At 39.8% G+C, this 22,187-nt stretch overlaps 1 protein-coding gene across 1 annotated transcript; it reads right to left on the reverse strand.

Moving 5' to 3' along the window:
* Positions 1-310: 310 nt before the first annotated feature.
* On the reverse strand, positions 311-21,812 carry LOC117307455 (putative helicase MOV-10). The gene is made up of 21 exons (XM_033792214.1): positions 21,669-21,812; positions 17,929-18,158; positions 15,221-15,578; positions 14,562-14,690; positions 14,077-14,192; positions 11,949-12,046; positions 11,221-11,366; positions 10,482-10,583; positions 9,439-9,592; positions 8,408-8,556; positions 8,070-8,255; positions 7,409-7,571; positions 6,375-6,545; positions 5,847-5,959; positions 4,891-5,096; positions 3,754-3,980; positions 3,258-3,440; positions 2,564-2,743; positions 1,836-1,924; positions 1,065-1,180; positions 311-517 (listed from the first exon to the last, which is right to left on the reverse strand). The coding sequence occupies exons 2-21, from the start codon at positions 18,095-18,097 to the stop codon at positions 435-437; spliced, it is 3,138 nt and encodes a 1,045-aa protein (XP_033648105.1). The 5' UTR covers positions 18,098-18,158; positions 21,669-21,812; the 3' UTR covers positions 311-434.
* Between the last annotated feature and the right edge of the window lie 375 nt (positions 21,813-22,187).

The following is a 22,187-nucleotide window of genomic DNA, read 5'->3' on the forward strand; positions in this document are numbered from 1 at the left end:
TTTTAAAAACAAAAGTTGAACTTTGAGATACCCGTCAAGTGTGATAAGAATGTTATTACTTTTAATAGATGGAAATTTGCATTTGGGATAAAGAATATTAATTATGTTTTTTTTACCCATATACACCAGTGTGGGTTAGCACTGTAAACTCAGTAGGTTGTGGGTTTGAATCCCACCCGAGTTACATTATTACTATTATTAGTATGAATTAGTTATTATTAGTAATAATAATAATAGTCCGAACATTTATATTGCGCAGTAACCTATATATAAATATACTCTACTGCGCATTACAAATAAAAAAAAATGCAGAGAAAAAAATGAAAAAACAAACACACAAACAGAGAAAAAATGAATAAAATGGGTGCAGTAAACAAATGGGTTTATTGGAGAAGAGGTCTGAATGGGCTCACTGTGTCCGCAAGTTCATCTCTCTAGTTCTCTCCCTTCCACTCTGGGTCATTCTGCTCAGTCACTGCACTAAATCCCTGTAAGTTATTGGATTCAGGTGTATCCACTAAAGAAAAACAAATAGACATTTAAAAAAAAAACATTAAAATCAGGCAAAAAAGATGTTTCAAACTTGCTAGAAATGTTAACAAACTAAGTTTTAGTTTAACATAGCTATCATTGATTAAAATATGTCATCAAATATAGAATTATCTGGATTGGTAACTGCCCACACAGAAATGTTTTAACAAGTTGGGACTGGGTGATGTGTAGGCCTATGCATGCACAAGCTTTTGGGACACAACTCCCATGAAGTGACATACACTCACTTTTATAAGCATGCAGAACTTGCTTTTGTAAGCATGCTGAATACTGAAACATTAACACGCCAGGACATTCCACTGTGTAGCATGCATACACCATGCAATGTTTCAGTACTCCTTTAAAATGAGGGGCAATGGGTTCTGGATATCACTCTTAAAATCTCCCCCTTTTCCAGAAGGTTATTATATTAACCCAAATTCCAGACCATCGGCCTTTGGATTTGGCTGCCATCATTGTTTATCATTTTATTCGGCATAACGGGAGATAAGTCTTGAGTGTCTACTACTCACCAAGATCGCTGAGTTTGACATTGTCCAGTCTCTGGATGATGGCTTCAAGTTCGTCTTCATCTTCCTCAAAGTGGCATCCCGTGTAGGCATTATTCTCCATACAGTAACGTAGGAAACTGACAATTCAACAACAGTTATAATTAAGTTAACATAGGGATGAAGCAGGGGCATTTTCTTAGCAGTCTTGAAGTACTTTTTGGTTGATTATTATGTACAACAAGTATTAGGGTGGCCAAGTAGTACTTGAGTAATAGTGCTTGGGCTATCGAGCATTATTACAAGCCATCAAGTGTCTGACTCCTGAGTATTCTGATATCCAAGTGCTGAATTCAAAGGATAAGTACTAAGTATTTGGATCTCCGAGTAACATGGTAAGAGTACAAGTACAAGTAGTTAATAAAAAAATACTCTAAAAAAACACAATTTTTATACTTATTTCTAGCACACAGGACATTATGTCCCATCCGAAGGACAAAGCAATTATGGTAAAGTATCTTGTTTAAAGTTACAAGTGCCACAACAAGGACTCAAACAACTATACTCAGAAACAGCAGAGCTTGAGTCCAGTGCAATTAGCCATGACACCCCACATAAGGGGCTTTTTTATACAACAGCTACAGCTACGGCTTGGGCTATGTCTGGCTGTTTAAAACCAAGCCCACTTTTCAATACCTAACTGAGCCCAGATAAGAGCCTAATTTTCAAAGCTGAAACCATTTTTGTTAAAAAAGGCCCAAGAATGCTAATAAATATTTTAAATGTCATTCTTACTTGTTCCAGTTATTGTCCTTGCATAGCATGTATGGGTTACCCACTAAAACCAACAACGCCTTCGCTCGTGTGACTGCAACATTCAATCTCTGTCAGAGAGTAAAACAAAGCATTAAAGGACTTTAAAGGCTGTCAACTTTTTATTGAACCTTTCTTCTTTAACAAAGTTCAAGTGAAGCAAAAGAGCTCACAATCCCAAAATCCAACACTGGCATTTGTAGAGATCTGTAGAATAAAGGGTTAACATTAAAAATGTTGAACAAATTTCTCAAAAAGTATCCCTCAAAATCCCACCAAACAGTAGTGCAGGCTGGGTCTATGAAGGAATACTTACATGTACAGCAAATACTACGTTTGCAAAATTGTTTACCAACTACATGGAAAGGTTTGCGGTAACACCACCTAATGACTATCTCTAATGAGTTGGGGTGGTTCTGAAAAGAACCGTCAGTTTCAACTCAACGTTTCGATCAATATGCTCTGATCGTGGTAACACCGCAAACCTTTCCATATCGTATTTCCACCATGCAAAGTTTCAAATCCTACTTGTTTCCCAACTGTTCTGTGTCATTGCATGGGTCAACCTGAAGGTAGCTCAAAAAATTATAATCAACACTGCTTTAAGAAACTAATCCGACCTGAGTAATATGCCTGTGACTTTTTTTCACAGACCTCGGGAAAGTACTGAGTATGTATATGGGTAAAACGAAAATTGAATTTTGACAAACTTTGGGGTTCTTGAGAAAGCCGAGTTGGTAGTCAATGTCCATCTGGATGTGTTCTGCTTTAGTGCTGCGGACTGTGGACACGATGATGACCAACCTCTCCTGACCTTGAAACTCTTCAACGGACCCCACCTTGATGTTCTTATGGTGACGCTTCTGTAGGACTTTCTGTAGCTTTTGAACCTATGTGTAGACACAATATTCAAAAGATTAAAGTTTCAGTATATACTTGATTGAATGCAAAGCAAAGGTTCACACAAAACGGTGATCATCGTATAGTAGAAGCTGCCAGATTTTGAGCCGTGTGGATTATTCGTTGCACAAGGGTGGCTTCTGACTATTGCATAAAATTTTCATTTTTTTTTTAAATTATACATAGTAGTTCTCCACAAAATACAAATTGTACCACTTATGCAGGGTACCAATGATGGTTACTTCCAGCTTGTTAGTAGCTACTACATCCAATAACTGTACACATTGAATCTGTAACTTGATCGGTGCTTCTCTTGGCATTCTGAGGCACGTCATGGCCAAGTGGTTCATTATGATTACCATTATCATGGAATACAAATAAGTGAAGATTTGGTTTTTCAATAATACACTGCAAGTTTCCCATGTATTCTAACACGCAGGAATCTTCCAGAAACCTTGTTTATGAGTTGACATGTCAAAGAAGCAATGAAGTACAGCAGCTTACCTGTCGACGATATGGTGAAATGATCCCAATGTCAGACTCCTTAATTTGTCTCCCCCCTCGCTTATTCAGCAAATCCTCCACATATTCCACAACGATCGTCACCTCGGCTAGGTTGAAGAAGGACGGACTATGTCCCTCACGCTCATCCTTCCCTTCTACCCCATGAAACAAAATGGGAAAGTTCTGCAAAAAAAAATATTATTGTTATTATCAAAAAGTACTAATTTAATGACAAGTTTGTCTAAACAAAAGACAAGTCTCAGGAAAAAATGGCTAAAAAAATATTGCCAAGAAAGTTTGTCTGCTGAACACAAAAACTTGATGGAATTTGATTTAGTACGATTTAGCATGCAAATGATGAGTGTAAAAATATGCAGGAGAAGGCACAGTTCTCTCAAGGGCTCGAACAAGAAAAGTGAGTCTGTAGGAGTGCTTCTAAAAAAAGAAAAAAGAAGCAGACTTCTCTGAGGTCAACATTTCAGTTGTTAACTATCACCTTCTGAGGTAGCCTGTCCCAACTGCACAGCGACGTCCTCACAGCTTCATCTGCATGAACCTCCAGCTCATTTGCATAGAACATCTGATTGGGCAGTTTGAGGATAGCAGGGTGAGAGCGATAGTTACGCAGTAGCTTGGTCAGGACTCTGCTGTCGTAATGCGGCTCAGCCTCCTGACGTTGATAGATATCGCATTCAGTCATCAGTCGCTCAAGTAAAGATAAACCTAAGATAACATTTTCTTAGAGATATCAAATTGCCACCTAAACGGTTAACCCTCCTACTGTCTGACCATTCAATACCATCCACTGTAGTTTGAACAAAAGATAAACTATGCCAGCTTTTTGATATCAGGTGTTTTGGTATCATGATGCATCTAAGAATACACAGTTAACCCTCCTACTGTCTGACCATAATCTTTGTGGTTTTGAATGATAGATAAGCTGCGGCACTCTGCACGATGAAATCATATGCATCTAAACACTAAACAGTCAACCCTCCTACTGCATGACCATTCAATATAATTCACTGTACTTTTAGATCAACTGCTGATAAACTATGCCAACCTGAAATGTGATACATGTACAAAGTGTTGATTGTATCTACACAGCATGGTGAATGTAGTGAAAATATCAACGATAAAAAGTACCAACACTTTGGGTTGCCCCTCCAGTATGAAAAGGGCTGTATAAAAACTGTGAATGTTTATTGTGCGCTTTTGTCCCAACACAACATGGGCACAATTTTATGGCGCTGATCAGTTTTAACAATTTGCTTAGCACACAGAAGCTTTGCTGAGCAGAAAATGGTTACCAGCCAAAAGGAAATGCAATTTACATTGTTGCAAATGGCACAATGGCAGTTTTTTGCTTTGTAACTAACTATGCTTAAGACATGTTTTTTTTATGAATCACAGCTTTATGAAATCAGGTCTTTGTTTGTTTTATTTACATTCATACAACAAATAATTTCAATTAATAATATTTAAGGGGATAAACAAAACAAAATAGACTTAACCAAGCTATACACATGATTTAAGACTGAATAAATATGTTTGAATGGGGGTGTCATCCGAGAGACGGACAATGTCTTCTGCAGTTGAGCACCCAAGATGAAATTTGGTGAACATTACTCACCTAGTCCATGTTCAATAGCAAGAGGTGACCTCAGAATGGGACCAAGTTGCTTGGGGTCACCGGCCAGAACCACTTGACCTCCTTTGGTGTTCTTTGGATTCAGGAGATTAGACAGGGCTATAATGGCTTCCGGTTCTACTGCATGACCAGCCTCATCAATGAATACATGAGTGAAATGATTCGAGGGAAAGTCAGCTGTAGACAGTCTGGGGATTGAGGACAAAAAACTTTTAACTCTTGGTTTCAGGAGAGCTTAATAGTATCAAAGTCTTATATAGCGCACGTAGCTACCAAAAAAGGTAGTCAAAGCGCTGAGAATATGCAAACTTTCAGAAAGATAGGTTACTGCAGTGATTGTGCATACAGCAGCCACAGCCAAGAACACCGGGGCGAACTCTTTTCTATTTGACAGGTGCACTGGGTTCTTTTACATGCGATACACAACACATTGGACCAACAGCTTAACGTCCCATTCGAAGGCGAGCAATGGTTAAGTGTCTTGCTTAAGAACACAAGTGTCACGGCTGGGGACTCGAACCCACACTCTGCTGATCAGAAACATCAGAGTTTGAATGCGGTGCTCTTAACCGCTCAGCCACGACACTTCCAGCTTAGGGCCAGATGTACAAAGGTAGCAATATTGTAAGGTGCTCTGAGAAAAGGCCCTTTTCAAAAAAAGGATATTAAATAAAAACTATTAACATTTGTATTTTCCAAAGTCGCATGAAAAAGACAACAGGAATACTACTTGGGTGAGAATTGAAAACACGACCTTGGCCATTCTATAGCAGGCATCTTCCACACATAGCTTGCCAGATAGCTGAAGGCTTAGATTCTATAGTCTTAGCAGTGGGTACTGCGCGAATTTTAATAGACGCTTATAATTATTATTAATATTATCACATGCCATATGGAATACAAAACCAACAAGAGGTATATTAAATTGATGTACTGACCTGCCTGCAGTACACAGTGTGGTCACCAGGATTCTTTTTTCCATCAGCTCTTCTTTAGAAGGGTAGAAGGTTTCCCTGGTTCCCCGCTTATCAAAGTTACACACATCCTTCTCCTAGATAATAATCATAATAAACTTAAAATGATTTGGGAGGCTAATCATCTTTACTCGCAGCCAAGAAGCTGAGTTGGAACAGACATGGCTACAGTGTGTTTTAGATGCAGGCATGCAATGGCGCCTTGAACAGCCATCTACATTGCCCCATATACATGTATGACCATGAAGCACAGCCAGAGATCAAAGTGTTTTTGTGGAGGGAGGAAAACCGGACAACCCACAGACAGAGAGACCAAACTCACAACAATATTCACATATGACATTAGCCATGGTATCGAAGGATTGCGTCGGATAGCAGGCGTGCCGGTGACATATTTTGCCATGCTCCCTAAGGTCTTGTGTTCAACTCTAAAGAATGCAGTGAATTAAACATTCAATATTATCAACAAATTTTGAGCAATTTTCTTTTTACCTTCAGGATTTCATCAACAGTCTTCCAATCTCGACTCTGTGCGTTGATTCTCATGAGGCTAGTCTTGGCAATGGGCGTGCCCCCGGTCAGAAGGCGTGTCGCGATGAGGTCAGCTGCACTATTAGATGGCGCGCACGCAAGGATATAACTTCCACGAAGTTGATGGTATGTCTGGGATGGAAGAACAAATGGAAGAAACATCAAAAGTAACCGTCTTATTATCTCCTTTACTTTACCTGCTTACTGTATCTATGTTCAATGTTGAAATATTCAAATACATTTTCCCCGCATACTGCTGGAACTCACTACCTGTATCTTGTATTAAAACGTAATTAAAGGCGAAGTAAACCCTTGGTTTCTGGAACTGGTCAAAAGTTTCAAACCTATACAAATGTAGACATAGTGTATAAAATATAAAAATTGTTTCAAAAGGTGTTTGGATTTTTGAGATACCGCTGAAAATCTGGAGCGAATATAATAGGAATACACAGTCTGAGAAGCGTTATCATGGTAACTCTCCTTACATTCAAATTTTTGGGGGATAAAATGTGATTATCGCAGTACTTTGAAGTGAAAAGTTTCTCAAAAAGCATTGTACTATCCAAAGCTGCTGTACTTCTCAACATGTAAATTACCATTGCCATTAATTTTCAGAGCTATAACCCAATAAATACAGACCATAAAGACACTGAACACTATTGGTTATTGTCACAGACTAGTCTTCTCGCTTTGCGTATCCCAACATGTGCATAAAATAACCTTATACCTGTGAAAATATGAACTCAATTGGCCGTCGAGGTTGTGAAATAATAATGGAAGAAAAAACACCCTTGTGACCGAAGTTGTGTGCTTTCAGATGCTTGATTTCGGGACCTCAAAATCTAATTCTGAGGTCTCAAAATCAAATTCGTGGAAAATTACTTCTTTCTCGAAAACTACGTTACTTCAGAGGGAGCTGTTTCTCAAATTTGACCTGAAAACATCCATGCTAGTCTTTGTTTCATACAACAATCAATGTGTTTGACAACTTATACCTGCTTGATGGCCTCTACAATGGTGACTGTCTTGCCTGTGCCTGGTGGGCCAAAGACTAGGTAAGGACTAGGGCGAGATGACCCACAAACAATGTGCTTAACGGCTTTGATCTGTTCCACGTTGGTGGCGAGTTTCTTGTCAAAGAACAGTCTGGCAAAATCACTGAAATCAAAACAGATTTTAACCATGTTTAAACACCAAACTTTTTTTATTAACCTTCAACTCGTTCGAGTGAGTTAACAGGATCCTGTCACATCATCATGTCTTACAACATTCAACAAAATGTTTTACCTCAAAACCTAAACTGTTGAGCTCCGATTCTCCGATCCAAACTTCTCAACCAAATAAATTTTAGCACTAGAATCTTGACGGGTTAGGGTAAGTAAAAACCAGGGGTTAGGGTTAATGAAAAATAAGTTAGGGTTACTAACAACAAACATAATGGGTCAACCTAGCTTCCAGGGGTGATTGATCTCGCAGCTGCATTTTTTATTAATTTATTTTTGGATTGTGCTTTTCAGCGGCACAGTACAGCTGAAACAAAGAAGAAGAAAAAAATGAGCCAATCAGCTGAAAAGCTAGATGCCTATCTATAACCAGCAATCCTATTACTTGACACAAAATGTACAGAAAATCATACAGAAGTACAGACTGCCATACCTGTCATCACCTGGCACGGTGCAGAGTTTCTTTGTCGTTCCGATGTTGGATCGGTCGGGAAAGAGGAGTTTACCCAGATCATTCTTGAGGGCGTCCTCTATAGCATTGTGCTGTAGTCGCAACGGCAAACGGTTGAACGTAAACTCAATGTCAAACTTGAGTCCTTGGGTAAACCTATTCACCAAACTGAAAAATATAATAGAGATTGAACTGAAAAATTCCAAAGGTGGGTATAAGCTTCACAAGTGGAAAACTAAATAGTTTGTTCCAAAACCCAGACTAGGCTCACAAAAAGATAAAAAAAAACACTTCTAAAAATAGAAGGAAAGAAAACTTACTCTTTGGAGAATCCCAAGACCACTTCTTCCATTTCCACCCGGTGGACATAACCCTTGTAGGTCTTGCCATCTTCAGAGTCAGTACTGAAGCGGGCAAACAGATGATCACCTTTGAGGACCGAGGGACGGTTCTCAGCAAGACCTGGAATCTTTTTTTAAAAGAAATCATGACAATTAATTAAGGTAATGTTTCAGGCCCAATGGACTGTGCCAAATCTTGTGTGTATAGGATTTTGTTTGTTACTTAAAGCAATGTACATGCAAGCCCCAGCTTCCAGGCCAGTACGCTCCGTTTTTGAAAGAGCAAGGGCATCAAGGCATTTTCGCCTTGGTCATGGGTACCCTTTCAGAAAATTTTACATTTCTACTGAAGCATTTCAAGGGCACTAACTATTAGCGATGACAAGGGGACATAAAGGCAATAGACCCGTCCCATGTAAATTGCACATAGCGCATGCGCACTAAAGTTTTGGTTGGCAAAATGAGGGCACATTGCGCTGTTTTGTACACGGCTAATGGGTGCGTGACGCAGACGCGATTGCGCGTCTGCTTAGTGCACAACTCAATGGTGTTTGCCAACCAACAGGGTATGTACGCATGCGTGAATGTAATTAGCATTTTTCATGGGAAGTGTCCATTGCCTTTCTTGCCTCCGTGAAGTATCAGGCCCCCAACATTCAAACATTCAGGCCCCCAAACATTCAAACACAGGCAAGACTTTAGTCTATTATTGCTGATAGACGACAAATGGGCAACTTAGATTTTGGCTTTGAGCTGTGCCAACAATTTAACTGTCAATCAGCCAAGTGGTTAATTAATGTTCACTCATACAAGGTGTTTCACTTTAACTAAACCCCTGCATGCTCCATCTACCAACTGAGCTATCTACATTGTATCCCTACTGGTGTTGGTCTCGCTACTTAGTCAATATCTCTGTTCGGGGTGGCACTCAGACACCATTCAACCAACAAATTATATTTTTAGACAGTTAAATTTATTTAATTTTTTTAGAGTCAGGGTAAATGACTTACTCTAAGTCGTAGGAATTTGCCGTCCTGCTGCATGGGCACTCCCTTCATATCGTACCTCTTGATGTCAACTTCCATCTGGCACTCCTCTACGTAGAGAAGGTTGGATAACTTACTGACGTAGTTCACCCAAGCCAGATCAGGCTTAATGGTTTTTCTAAAATTAAGAAAGATTAAGAGATGAGAATTGACAACACAAAATCATTTGGTCTTTCACAGTTTCTAATTTCATTTATTACTTCTGGTTATGAAGCCAAGGACTCCAAGAACAGTGAACTTAACCACTAAAAACCCAATAACCCAATGGAGAGAGAACGAAGAAGGAAATTTCAGTTTCAAAAAGAATGTTAATCTCCATAAAGAAAATAAAATGTAGCACTTTAATGGCTTAACTAGTGCTAAACAATATCTGCATGAGCTTTTGTAGCAATGGCTACTTCGTCAGGTGCAATGAAGAAATACAACTTAAACCAAGCTTTATATACAGTCCAGCACCTTGCTAATCTCCAAGTTAGAATTTAAACTTTGTATGGTGGAGATACATACTAGTAAGAATTGCGGAAACAACATTTACATGTGGGGTGTCGTGACCGGTTGGATAAGGGCACCAGACTCAAGCTCTCCTGTCAGAGTGTGGGTTTGAATCCCGGTCGTGACACTTGTGTCCCTGAGCAAGACATTTAACTATAATTGCTTCTCCCCATCCAGGGGTAAGTGGGTACCTGCGAGGGCAGAGATGGTTCTTGTGATTGATTTAGCTGTGTGCGCTACATATTTGCCAGCACAGGCTGTATACTCCCCAGGGAGCTGAGATGGTTTAAGGTATGAAAAGGCCCAGTGATCAGGGTAATAATGTTGGAAGCCTTTTGAAACATGGTGTATAAAGCGCTATAGAAAATTATTATATTTATATTTTTATGTACAACAACAAAACTCTTCATGGGTTGCAGGGGTTCTGAAAAGAACTGGATTTGTCAACAACTCAAAACATACACATCGCTGTCTCAATGATAAAAAAACAAACAAGCCACTCTTCCATAACTAACCTGACTTCCTCTATTTTGTGTTTATTGTTCAGCATCCAGCGGAGATGGTCTGGAATTGGGTAATACTTGGCTTGTCTCATCTTCAGTTTGCTCTTGGAGGACCTTAAGACCACAGATAAAAGCAAAAATACCATGCAATCAGTGAAATTCTTGAACGCTACACCTCTCGATCCTACCATAAATACATTCAACATCATCAAACAGTTTTGAGTAATACTTCCACACACAAAGATTCAGTTACTTTCTGAATCACAGAAAAAAATAGAATACAAAAGTTTGCATAATCTTGTTTAGGTCCTCCTTGCTGTTAAATTTGTCACAAAATTTCACAACATTCAAAAATAAAGAGTTTGTAGTAACCCTAATTAGCATGACCAGTGTGTCTTCACATCGTGACGGGGGAGATGTGGGCAACTTTCTAGTGGTTTCCCCTGCGTTTTGCAATGAGAACCAATGTTGCCAATGAGTCTATTAACAAAGATTTCTAGTACAAAGTGACCAATGCTCATTCACTCATTTGTCACTTTATACAGTGAAACACACGATAGCAGTATGCGTTATGAATGTGTGGGTAGATGAAGTAAATAGACCGGTCAAAGGTTTTGTCACCTTGTGAAAGTGCTACGAGCCATTACCATAAGCATTTTTATGACAGATTCGTCACTTTGTGAAATTGGTCATGAAATATATCCAACAATCACCAAGACAATAAGATGGAGGTTTTTTGATTGAAGCTTACTGTGGTAGGGGCACTCCTTCAACAGTCTCTCCTTTCCGTTGCCTTCTTGCCACCCTTGGTGGGCGTTGGTAAGGAACAGACGGGGGTAGATCCTTCGCTACCTCGCTCTCCACCTCCACAGTCACAAAGCGCAGAATATGAAATACCTTTTGAAAAAGAAAGCATCACTCTATTCATTAAAATGATTCTTTGACCATTCTAGTATTAAAACTATCAAAGTAAGGTCCTATATTAGTTTTTGTCAATGGATTGCTTATTTATACTTAAATTATAAAGAAAGATGTAACTCACATATTAAAACTTCTTCTGAATAGAGTTTCTACTTGCTGAGAAAACAGCAAAAAGAACACATTTTATGTTCACAAGAACATCAAATTCATCCACTTTGATTGAGGTGAAAGCAACTGCATCTCTGTTTTGGGGTGAAGTTATCCAAATATTGCCTCAAAGGGAATTTTCTCAAAACATTTTATACTATCAATAGCTGCAGCATGTAAGTTTTTGGGGTCACTCATTTTTGAGCATTTACCAAACTATCACCTGACCTTTAAATGCATGAGACACGGCTGCCAGGTAATGCATTATTGAGTAAAGTTCGCAACTAACAAATCACAACAGTTCAGCTGTGCTCATTTCCTGTAAAATATTTGCAACGAAGACAGCCCTGTAATGTAAAAACTCGCTCCACATTCACAGGAAGTCTGAACTGGGCTTAAGGTAGAACGTACCTCGTTGGATGGTACTTTCTTGAAGGCAAGTATGAGTGGGCTGCTGAGAACACCCACGGAGTCTCCCACTACAGCCACCTGAATACAGTACTCACTCCCTACAAACATACATAACAAACCACAAACACTGTTTCATGAAAAAGATTCAATAAAACTTTTAAGTTTTCAATTTAGAGTTTGAGTCTCACAAACATCTTTCAAGTATCAAAGTATAACTAAACATGTGGCGTGTCATGGCCGAGCGGTTAAGAGCACCGGATTCAAGCTCTGGTGTTTGATCAGCAGAGTGTGGGTTTGAATCCCGGTTGTGACACTTGCTACATAAAACTGGGGAGGTAGTGCTTTCTGCTCTACCGGCCAGGCTTCGGACTGATGATACCCAAGCCTACATCCGTATGGACTGTAAAAGGGGTAACCCTGTTTCAGCCCTAGGAGTAGGTGGCAACGGCCTCTGGACAAAAATAGTTGTAGCCCACACCTTGAAGTGGCCTTCAGGCCTTGTGTGTCTGGCGACTTGCATAAACAAACAAAATAATACAAAAATTAGACAAATCTTCTCTTAGTGTTGTTCAAATAAAAGCATATATTAGTACAGTTTGTTATTGTTTTGATTCTGGTCTTGTAAAAAGAATTCTGAACTAGTAAAAAACAATTGAGATACAAGCCCTGTATTCTTGTGGATGTTCACCCAAAATCAAGCCCTGTATTCTTGTGGATGTTCACCCAAAATCAAGCCCTGTATTCTTGTGGATGTTCACCCAAAATCAAGCCCTGTATTCTTGTGGATGTTCACCCAAAATCAAGCCCTGTATTCTTGTGGATGTTCACCCAAAATCCAGCCCTGTATTCTTGTGGATGTTCCCCCAAAATCAAGCCCTGTATTCTTGTGGATGTTCACCCAAAATCAAGCTCTGTATTCTTGTGGATGTTCACCCAAAATCAAGCCCTGTATTCTTGTGGATGTTCACCCAAAATCCAGCCCTGTATTCTTGTGGATGTTCACCCAAAATCAAGCCCTGTATTCTTGTGGATGTTCACCCAAAATCAAGCCCTGTATTCTTGTGGATGTTCACCCAAAATCAAGCCCTGTATTCTTGTGGATGTTCACCCAAAATCAAGCCCTGTATTCTTGTGGATGTTCACCCAAAATCAAGCCCTGTATTCTTGTGGATGTTCACCCAAAATCAAGCCCTGTATTCTTGTGAATGTTCACCCAAAATCAAGCCCTGTATTCTTGTGGATGTTCACCCAAAATCAAGCCCTGTATTCTTGTGGATGTTCACCCAAAATCAAGCCCTTTATTCTTGTGGATGTTCACCCAAAATCAAGCTCTGTATTCTTGTGGATGTTCACCCAAAATCAAGCCCTGTATTCTTGTGGATGTTCACCCAAAATCAAGCCCTGTATTCTTGTGGATGTTCACCCAAAATCAAGCCCTGTATTCTTGTGAATGTTCACCCAAAATCAAGCCCTGTATTCTTGTGGATGTTCACCCAAAATCAAGCCCTGTATTCTTGTGGATGTTCACCCAAAATCAAGCCCTGTATTCTTGTGAATGTTCACCCAAAATCAAGCCCTGTATTCTTGTGGATGTTCACCCAAAATCAAGCCCTGTATTCTTGTGAATGTTCACCCAAAATCAAGCCCTGTATTCTTGTGGATGTTCACCCAAAATCAAGCCCTGTATTCTTGTGGATGTTCACCCAAAATCAAGCCCTTTATTCTTGTGGATGTTCACCCAAAATCAAGCCCTGTATTCTTGTGAATGTTCACCCAAAATCAAGCCCTGTATTCTTGTGGATGTTCACCCAAAATCAAGCCCTGTATTCTTGTGGATGTTCACCCAAAATCAAGCCCTTTATTCTTGTGGATGTTCACCCAAAATCAAGCTCTGTATTCTTGTGGATGTTCACCCAAAATCAAGCCCTGTATTCTTGTGAATGTTCACCCAAAATCAAGCTCTGTATTCTTGTGGATGTTCACCCAAAATCAAGCCCTGTATTCTTGTAAAAATTTAATCAGCTATTCAGCTGAACAGTTGCGTGGCTTAAAATTTTAGGAGCTTCATTTTTACACTTGAATCACGATGAAGTTGAATTTAGTTCCGATTATTAAATTTCCTAATCACCTGGTTTGAGGTGGACCACTTTCTTAGACTGGGTCACATCATACTCATCCGTCAGCACAAAGGCAGGCTGGACTTTCAACAGCACACAAGATAGGAATGCGGTAGTTAAGTCATCACTGTAAAAAAGCAAGAAGAAAAACTCAAGCGATTATACAGATGAAGTGAAATGACTACCTGCCAACATTGACACCTCAGATGCAAAACACCAGTTATTAAACAGTACAATACAAAAAAGGGACATTACGAGCATGAATTTTAGTACCTTCTGTCACTCTTTGTATAGGGGAAATGAATGTACTGTAAGAGCATGACAGGTCAGTTCCTCCATAGTCCTGCAGTATTCTATGTAACACATACATGCATTGGACTTTTACACATGTGTTTTATTTCAGTGGAACTTTGTAGTACTTGTGCACTATGCTTGTGAATAGCATACAAAACTGTGTGACAAGTGTGTCCTGCTGCTTTGTGGGTGAATCACTTACCTTACATTCTTGATGGTAATCCTGAAGGTTTGACTGGCACTCCGCGCCAGTTTCATTGCAATGGTCCCATCCTGACCATCATGCTCACTGGCAACCTCTACGCCATTCTTATTTTCAATGAACTTTGACCTGAGTGTGAAACAAATTGAAAATTCAAAATTGGTTTATTTTCATATAAAAATACAAGACCAAATAAAAAGTCATAGACTAATGGCATTTGGTTAACAATTAAATTACATCAAAAATACATGTACAAGTTGAAAATGTATTGTCAAATTCACTCCAACACCTACATTGTAAAAAATTAAATTGTTAACTTTGAAACAAATAAATAAACTTTGATCAGACTGAGTTTGTACGACCGATAACAACAGTAAGGAACCTTGTGTACTGAGGATTTACCCATGGAGTTGACAGAACAACCTTTTCGATCTGGGCCCAATTTCATAGAGCTGCTTAAGCAAAAAATATTGCTTACACTTTTTTACAATCACTCTGCTAAGCGAAAATAAGCAGGATACCAGTCATGTACGGTACATGTGACATGGTATTTTGGCTGGCAATTTTATTCTGGTAAGCAAAATGTTATGATGCTTAGCTCCATGAAATTGGGTCATTTACTCTTCTCGGTGGTTCAGAAACATGTACATTCTGTTTACCTGCTCTTCTTGACACATTTGAAGATCATTTGCTGTCGATGTCTACTCCCTTGGAGATGTGCATTAAAAGACTGATGAGAATTCCCCTGGACGCCACACTCCTCGCAGTAAAACGGGTACGGCTCCGGCCCATTGGACTTGCCTCCTTTACCTGGGCTCTGCTTCATTGCACCGGCCCTCGTTGCACCGGCCCTCGTTGTACTGGCCCTTGTTGTGTCTTTCTGGTCAAGGGCATGCTTCTTTAGGGTGGTGAACTGATCCACAGAAACAAAACTGTTCTGAACTTGGACTCGGCCATCTTTGATGTTGATCTTGCCATTGGTCTTCAAAGCATAGAGTATGCTTGAAAAGTTGAAACCTAAGACAGGGTTGACATAACCTGAGTCAGGTTTTTTTTTCTTCAAAATTAGTATTATTATGTACTGATGTACATTCTTTAAAAAGAACCAAATACACTTATTGTTCGGAGAAGTGGTATTGCCTGGGCCCTTGGGGGTTTTCGGGCTGGTCTGACATTTTCTTATGGATGCTTTGATAATTATACGATTCCAAATCAGATACCCGACCCCATTCCCATCCAGTGTTGTCTAAGCTCAGACTGACACTCCACAGATGCAATTGGCCTGTTATATTGGACATTGCTTGGTGCCCCTTGACATTAGTATTCCAATAGAAATTTACAATTCCGGTTTTTGGAGGTGCCTGTCACAATGATCTCCTATTCATATACAAATTATCGAAAGGGTTTCTTTTACCCCTCTCTTAGATCAGAATGTCTGCACAAGTGGCTAGATTGTTCAATACTCCTAGTAATCTGTTGCTTTTATTTGGTACTTAAGCCGCGGTTTCACAGGTCATTAACCCCTCTTTTCTTGTATTATGTAATATGGGGGTACAAGTAGGGTGCATGAGTGGAGTGTAAAAATATGTGTGTTTTGCAAGGGGACAGAAGCCTTGTGACCAATGACTAAGACACTGGGCAGCATTTTGTATACCGTAATTTTCGGATTATAAACCGCGCGGAGTATAAACCGCACTTCCTCAAAATATACAAAAAAATATTTAATGTCGGCGTATATGCCGCGCGGAGTATAAACCGCGACCAAAAAAAACAACAACATGAAAACAAACTAACCTCAAAACACGGAAGTGAAGTACGCAAACCTGCCGCGTTACGGGTGATTTTTTTATTTCACACTATCAGTCCTGAATTATCCTATAATGTTTCCATCAACAACCCTTTTCCAGAATTTGAATTTATATTTTGATGATCGGTTGTGTTGACCATGTTTTGTGAACTTCTTTGGCAACAAATCTCCGTGAATCAAAGATCGGTCGACAACGCACACCTAGAAATAGTTGAACTTTGCCCTGCATCGCATCGCCCTCTGTTGACAAAAGTTGTTCACGTTTGATTAGACTTGGCCACAATCCGCGAAGTGTGGGTCAGACGTTCAGGCTATGTGTTGTACAATAGGGAGCCGATCCGTCCGAAGTCTAGCCAAGATTTTATGAATGGAACTACCACCGGCCAATCATCAAACGGCCAATCACAGCATGCGCACAAAGGGGCCGTGCTTGTTTGCGGTCCTCTTTGTGGCGATGTGCAGTGACGGACGGGCGGCACATCAGTCAGTCTTGTATAGTTGCCACAATGTGCGAGTTGCGTCGTAATTAAAGTTGAAATGTATTTAAGTTTACACTATTGATCGTAATTGAAAAGATCTATTATAGGATAGCAATCTTTTTTTCAACTCCGTCTGTTTTATGAAAGTGAATCCCTGTAGCTGCGTGTTTTGTGGGTTTGATTTTGCCCAAGTTTTGGATGAGAACTCACGGCTTTTAAGTGGGGATTGGTAAACGGGTTGCCTGAGACAGAGGACACCCCTTGGAGCCACTACCGTTGAGTGCGCTAGATGCGACCGAGTAGTAGGGCTACCACCACCCTGTGAATTGTGGCTGTGTGCTGCATGTGTTTTGTGATTTGAGAACGGAGTCGGCAAGTGTTGGCTGATAACAGAGAGCGAACCTCGCAAGTATCTTTTGGATGAAGATGGACTAAATACCGAAATGAACTTTTCCTATATTTATATATTATTGTGCTTAAATGTTTGTTGTTGGATCGATGTTTGGTGGGTTAAGCCTCGTATCCTTAATTCACTTGGTGTAACCAACAATAACAGGTCTACTGAACCAATACTTACATTATTGTGTTTGGGTTACCACAACAAGAAGACAAGTGATTTCCTTTTTATTGTGAATGAGACCAAATTGTTTTGTTAAAGCCTTGTGTTATTAATACACTTGGCCGTAACAAATACTACGGGTTCCAACTTCAGTAAGGTAGCCTTAATTTATGGGGGTTTTGAAGGATGACAGAGTTGATCATGTATTTGTTTATTATTCTGCATTGTTTTTTATTAAATTTATTAAATGGTACTTGCAATTCTACCGTGTCAGTTTTTCTGTCGTCACTTTGGGTAGGCATACAACCCTTTAAATTTATTGTTGCTGCACGTTTAGGACGGCTTGTGACAGTGCCCTTTACTGAGGAAAAATGTAGTGGTGCCCAAACCCTTTCAAAAATGAAGCATGTGTGCACAGATTATTACTTCACCACCAAACCACTCATGTTTAGCATGGGGCCACGCTTACCAACTTGTCTTCTGCTAAAATGCAGAATTCTTGTATGAAATTGTGCTTGTTACCTATTCCTCCTTTCTCTAATCTTGGCTTGTATTCTTTCAGGAAAGCTGTCTTCATTTGCTCCTTGCTGTCCACATCTCCTCGATCACTCTCTTGAAGAAACTTGAGAAACCCGAGTCCGACACGTCGATTCTGAGCCACCGAGGGCCTGCCTGTTCTCTGATTGGTCATGACGTCAACACTTTTATCATAACTTCGCAGCAATAATTGCTCTCCCTCAGCTGGTCAGTTTCTGCAAAGAAAGAAAATGTACATCGGTTATGTTATGATGTTTTTTTATGTTAGTTGTCAGAAATACACTGGCCCACTAAGACTTTCATTTTAATTTTAATAAACTGTCCACAATTCAGGCTGGGGCATGGTTATCGGCCTCAGTGACAACTGAGGGGCAGGGGGGGGGGAGGGGACCTGGCAAAAGATGTAGGTTTCTAGTTGAGAAATTATCTCACTCCTGATGCTATCTATGTGGTTGTGGGCATACTAGGGCAGCAAAAAGCTGAGAGAGTCTCTAGCGTAATGACAATTTGTTTTTATTTATTAAATGGGATCTGGGCTGAAGTAAGAAGAGAGAGGTTGCCCCACATTTATTCATGTCGCATTGGTAAAGGTTCTCACTGGTGTCCATATTATTACTAAAATAAATGTAGTATAGATATGATAGAACAAGCATTCAAGAATACTAATAGGCGGCTAGCAGCAGTAGTTGGAGGGCAAGTAAGTACTCCAGCATACAGCCGAACAACCCACACTTTTAAGTGACAAGTAACGTCACACTTGTCATGACCATTGACACGAGTGCCACAGGCCCAGGATGCTGGACTTGTTGGCATAGTACTGTACTATGTACTAGCCCACCTGGTTGAGCTGTAAATGGCTCTCTTTTAACATCTCTTTTTAACAACTGGTCTGATGAGACCGATACGATAGAATAACATATCGGTCTCATAACAGTCGATGGCGACTGTGACACAAGACCGATTGTGTTATTATTTTTAAAAGAGAGCCATTTATTACACTACTACAGCTCAACAAACAAGAACAAGGTGGGCTAAGTTGGCACTATAAAAACATAATATAGGATTATGGATTGTGCTACTCTGGGGCTAGAAACTAAGAGCTGTGAGCTTCAAAAGCCCCTTTCACACGAGAGCAATTTAGCAAGGGTCGGTTGCTAAATTGTAGAAGGGTTGTAAGATTTTACAAAATGCACCTAGTGTGAAAGGAGTTGTAACAATTTTGGAGTGTCCAGGGATCCCTTGTCATCTCTTGTTCAACATTGCTACGTTCGGAGGTCCGGACCTACGACAAAATCTTACACTAGTGGAAGTTTTGACCAAGGACGTGAGCAACATCATCGTGTGAAAGGAACCCCTGTTTATTGAACGACGTCCTAGGTGAAAATGCCCATACAGCGCAGCGCATGCTATTGTTTAATGTTGTGCTATCTTGTCCAACTAAGGTGATCAGGATTACCAATTCGTCATATCACTCTCATGTTGCACGAGGGTTGTTAGTTTTTCAACTTTGCAGTGGGAAAGCTCACAAAATCAGTCACGCATGTGATAACAAATAAACAATCCACGCTCGTAAATTTTGTAGCAAGGGACCCTGGCTACATTTTGGCCGTGTGAAAAGGGCTTTTGGAGTTTTGACACTCCAAAAATTGTTGTCCTTTCAAGTTACACACAAGGTGCATTTTGTAAAATCTTACAACAACCATGCTACAAATACAATTTAGCAAGGGGCCCTTGCAAAATAATTATTGCTCTCGTGTGAAAGGGGCTTTATTTAATCTAAACTCTTAATCTTAACAGCACGGTCCACGGAGAGAAAGCACTCCTCATCAGTCAAGGGTTTGTGTACCAATTGAACCATCGAGTCCTTGCTCTATCAATATCATGATTGAAAACTAACCAACCATGGAGGTAGAACTAACTAAACCATTTCCTTCCTCCAGAGACTCAAACTTGGTCCTACTACTTGCCGTCAACTCACCGACTTGCCGTCAACTCATTTTCATTCCGTCAACTCATTAAATTTACATGAAAAATTTATAAATGGGACACGGAAGTGTTAAGTCTGGGCTAAACTACATATTTCTCATGGTTTTCGGTAAAAATTCATTCACAAAAACGACTTTGTGTTGATAGAAAAAAGTACCAATCATTGACATCTTGGGCCAAGACTAATCAATGTGAAAAAGCAAGATGGCGGCCGACGGTTTTGCTGTTTCGTTATAATTTTTTCACGAAATATGACCTAAAACTTTCGCGAATTCTCTTTCAGCTGATACTTTACAGTTCTATGCATCTTTTGTGGATTTTTGACGGCGAGTTGACGGCGCAAGTGCGTTGACGGCGAGTTGACGGCAAGTAGTGGACCCCTCAAACTAACTAAGTCAAGTGCAGTCGAGCAAAGAACTTGAAAATGTAATCGGATAACTTTCCGTATGGCGCCACCACTTTTTCACTCATTTTTACAAAAAGGGATGTATCAATCAGGTAAATTAGATACTATCCTCCCCTTACCAGTTTTCACGCTATTATGCCTTTTTCTTAGAATTGGGAAAAAAATAATGATGCCTTATATCAACCGATGCCCTAATTACCTTCTTTTGTTAGTATGAAGTATGCAAACATATATTAAAACTGGATGGACATTGAAATGTTCACACTACACACAGATCTTTGATGACTTCAACTGGCCCCATTTGTTTCGAGTTTTTCCTGTTTTCACGGCAAACAAGAAAGCATAGTTTCCCGGTGATGCCATACATGGAAGAAACATCTACAGTGACTACAAGTGTTCTGTGAGACTCTGTGTATTACTCTTGTCCAGCAGTTGTCTTCGTTTTATTCAAAATATTTTTTAATGAAATTTTAAAATTACCATGGTAATTTGCAAAAAATAACAAAAATAAATAATTTTAAAAAATTGTGTGAACAATCATTGGCTTTCAAATCTGATTTTGGAAAAGTTTCCGTATGGCGCCACCACTTTTTCATTCGAAATAAAATAATATAGTATCTAATTTACCTGATTGATATATCCCTTTTTGTAAAAATGAGTGAAAAAGTGGTGGCGCCATACGGAAAGTTATCCCTGATTTTTATTTATTTTTTCACCCTTTTTTTTTCTCTTAAAATTTAGAATAAACAGTGATAATTGAATCAACAAGCTGATCATTTAAATTTTAATATTGATCGGAGGGTTAAAAAAAAAATCTCCACAAATATTAGAAAATGATATAATTATGAGGCACATGGCTTCTTTAAGCCTCTGTATTTTTTTTCCAGAATGCTCAGCAAAATATTCAGTCACATTGTTTGATCATCATGATTTGTGAATTGAAATAGTGTTTGATGAATTTTTTTCGGTGGGCAAATATTTTTATATGGCCTCAACATTATGACATATTTTTGTACCTTATATTATAGAAATGCCTAAAATACCAAACTTTTTGCATTTACAAGTGCAAATATCCAGTGGAGCCTTACGTGTTTCTAAGTTTTGGTCAAGGGAGAGGAGACTCTTTGCTTGGCAAACAAAACAACACAATTTGTATCTAGGGACTGTTTACATCGCGCACAGAGAGGTAAAAGATTTGCCACGATTTTAGGGACACCTCGAAAACAGGACCTCCTACGATATATTATTTTATTTAGAATGAAAAAGTGGTGGCGCCATACGGAAACTTGTCCATGTAATCTTTTACGCGAATTCTGACGCTTAAAACCCTTACCTGCAGGCCTGGTAAAAACGTTTATTTAGTCCACTTGGCTTGCTCGCTCTACGTCGGTCGTATAAAGAAAACCCCACATCTGACACACGTGTGAAATAATAGCAGAAACCTCGACTCGGCCGCCGGGCAGTGGTTTTTGTTGGTTTTTTTCTATGGGGGGGACTCGGAGAAAACGCGTACAAAAAGTCCCTAGACTTCTTAATGATAAACACAGCGTAACAAAGATCCGCACATAACGGACACTGACTACTAACTTAGTAAAGGCCCTTTTCGAAACTACGGCTTCAAATTGGGATTCGGCTTCAGGCTCCGTCCTCTCGTATGAACCCTGAGCGCGAATGGGCCGTGTACGAACTCGCGGCAACGGCTACGGCTGTATTTCCGCTTCATCGTGCGTCGAAGTGTAGATAGGACATAGCACGTTCTTTGCAACAGTCGTAGCCGTAGCTGCCAATTCGGATACGGCAATGTGTGCGCCCTTGTCTGTCATGTGGGCGGGGCCGTATGAGATGGGGGTGT

The sequence above is a fragment of the Asterias rubens genome, chromosome 2, assembly GCF_902459465.1.
Source record: "Asterias rubens chromosome 2, eAstRub1.3, whole genome shotgun sequence".
Taxonomy (NCBI): domain Eukaryota; kingdom Metazoa; phylum Echinodermata; class Asteroidea; order Forcipulatida; family Asteriidae; genus Asterias; species Asterias rubens.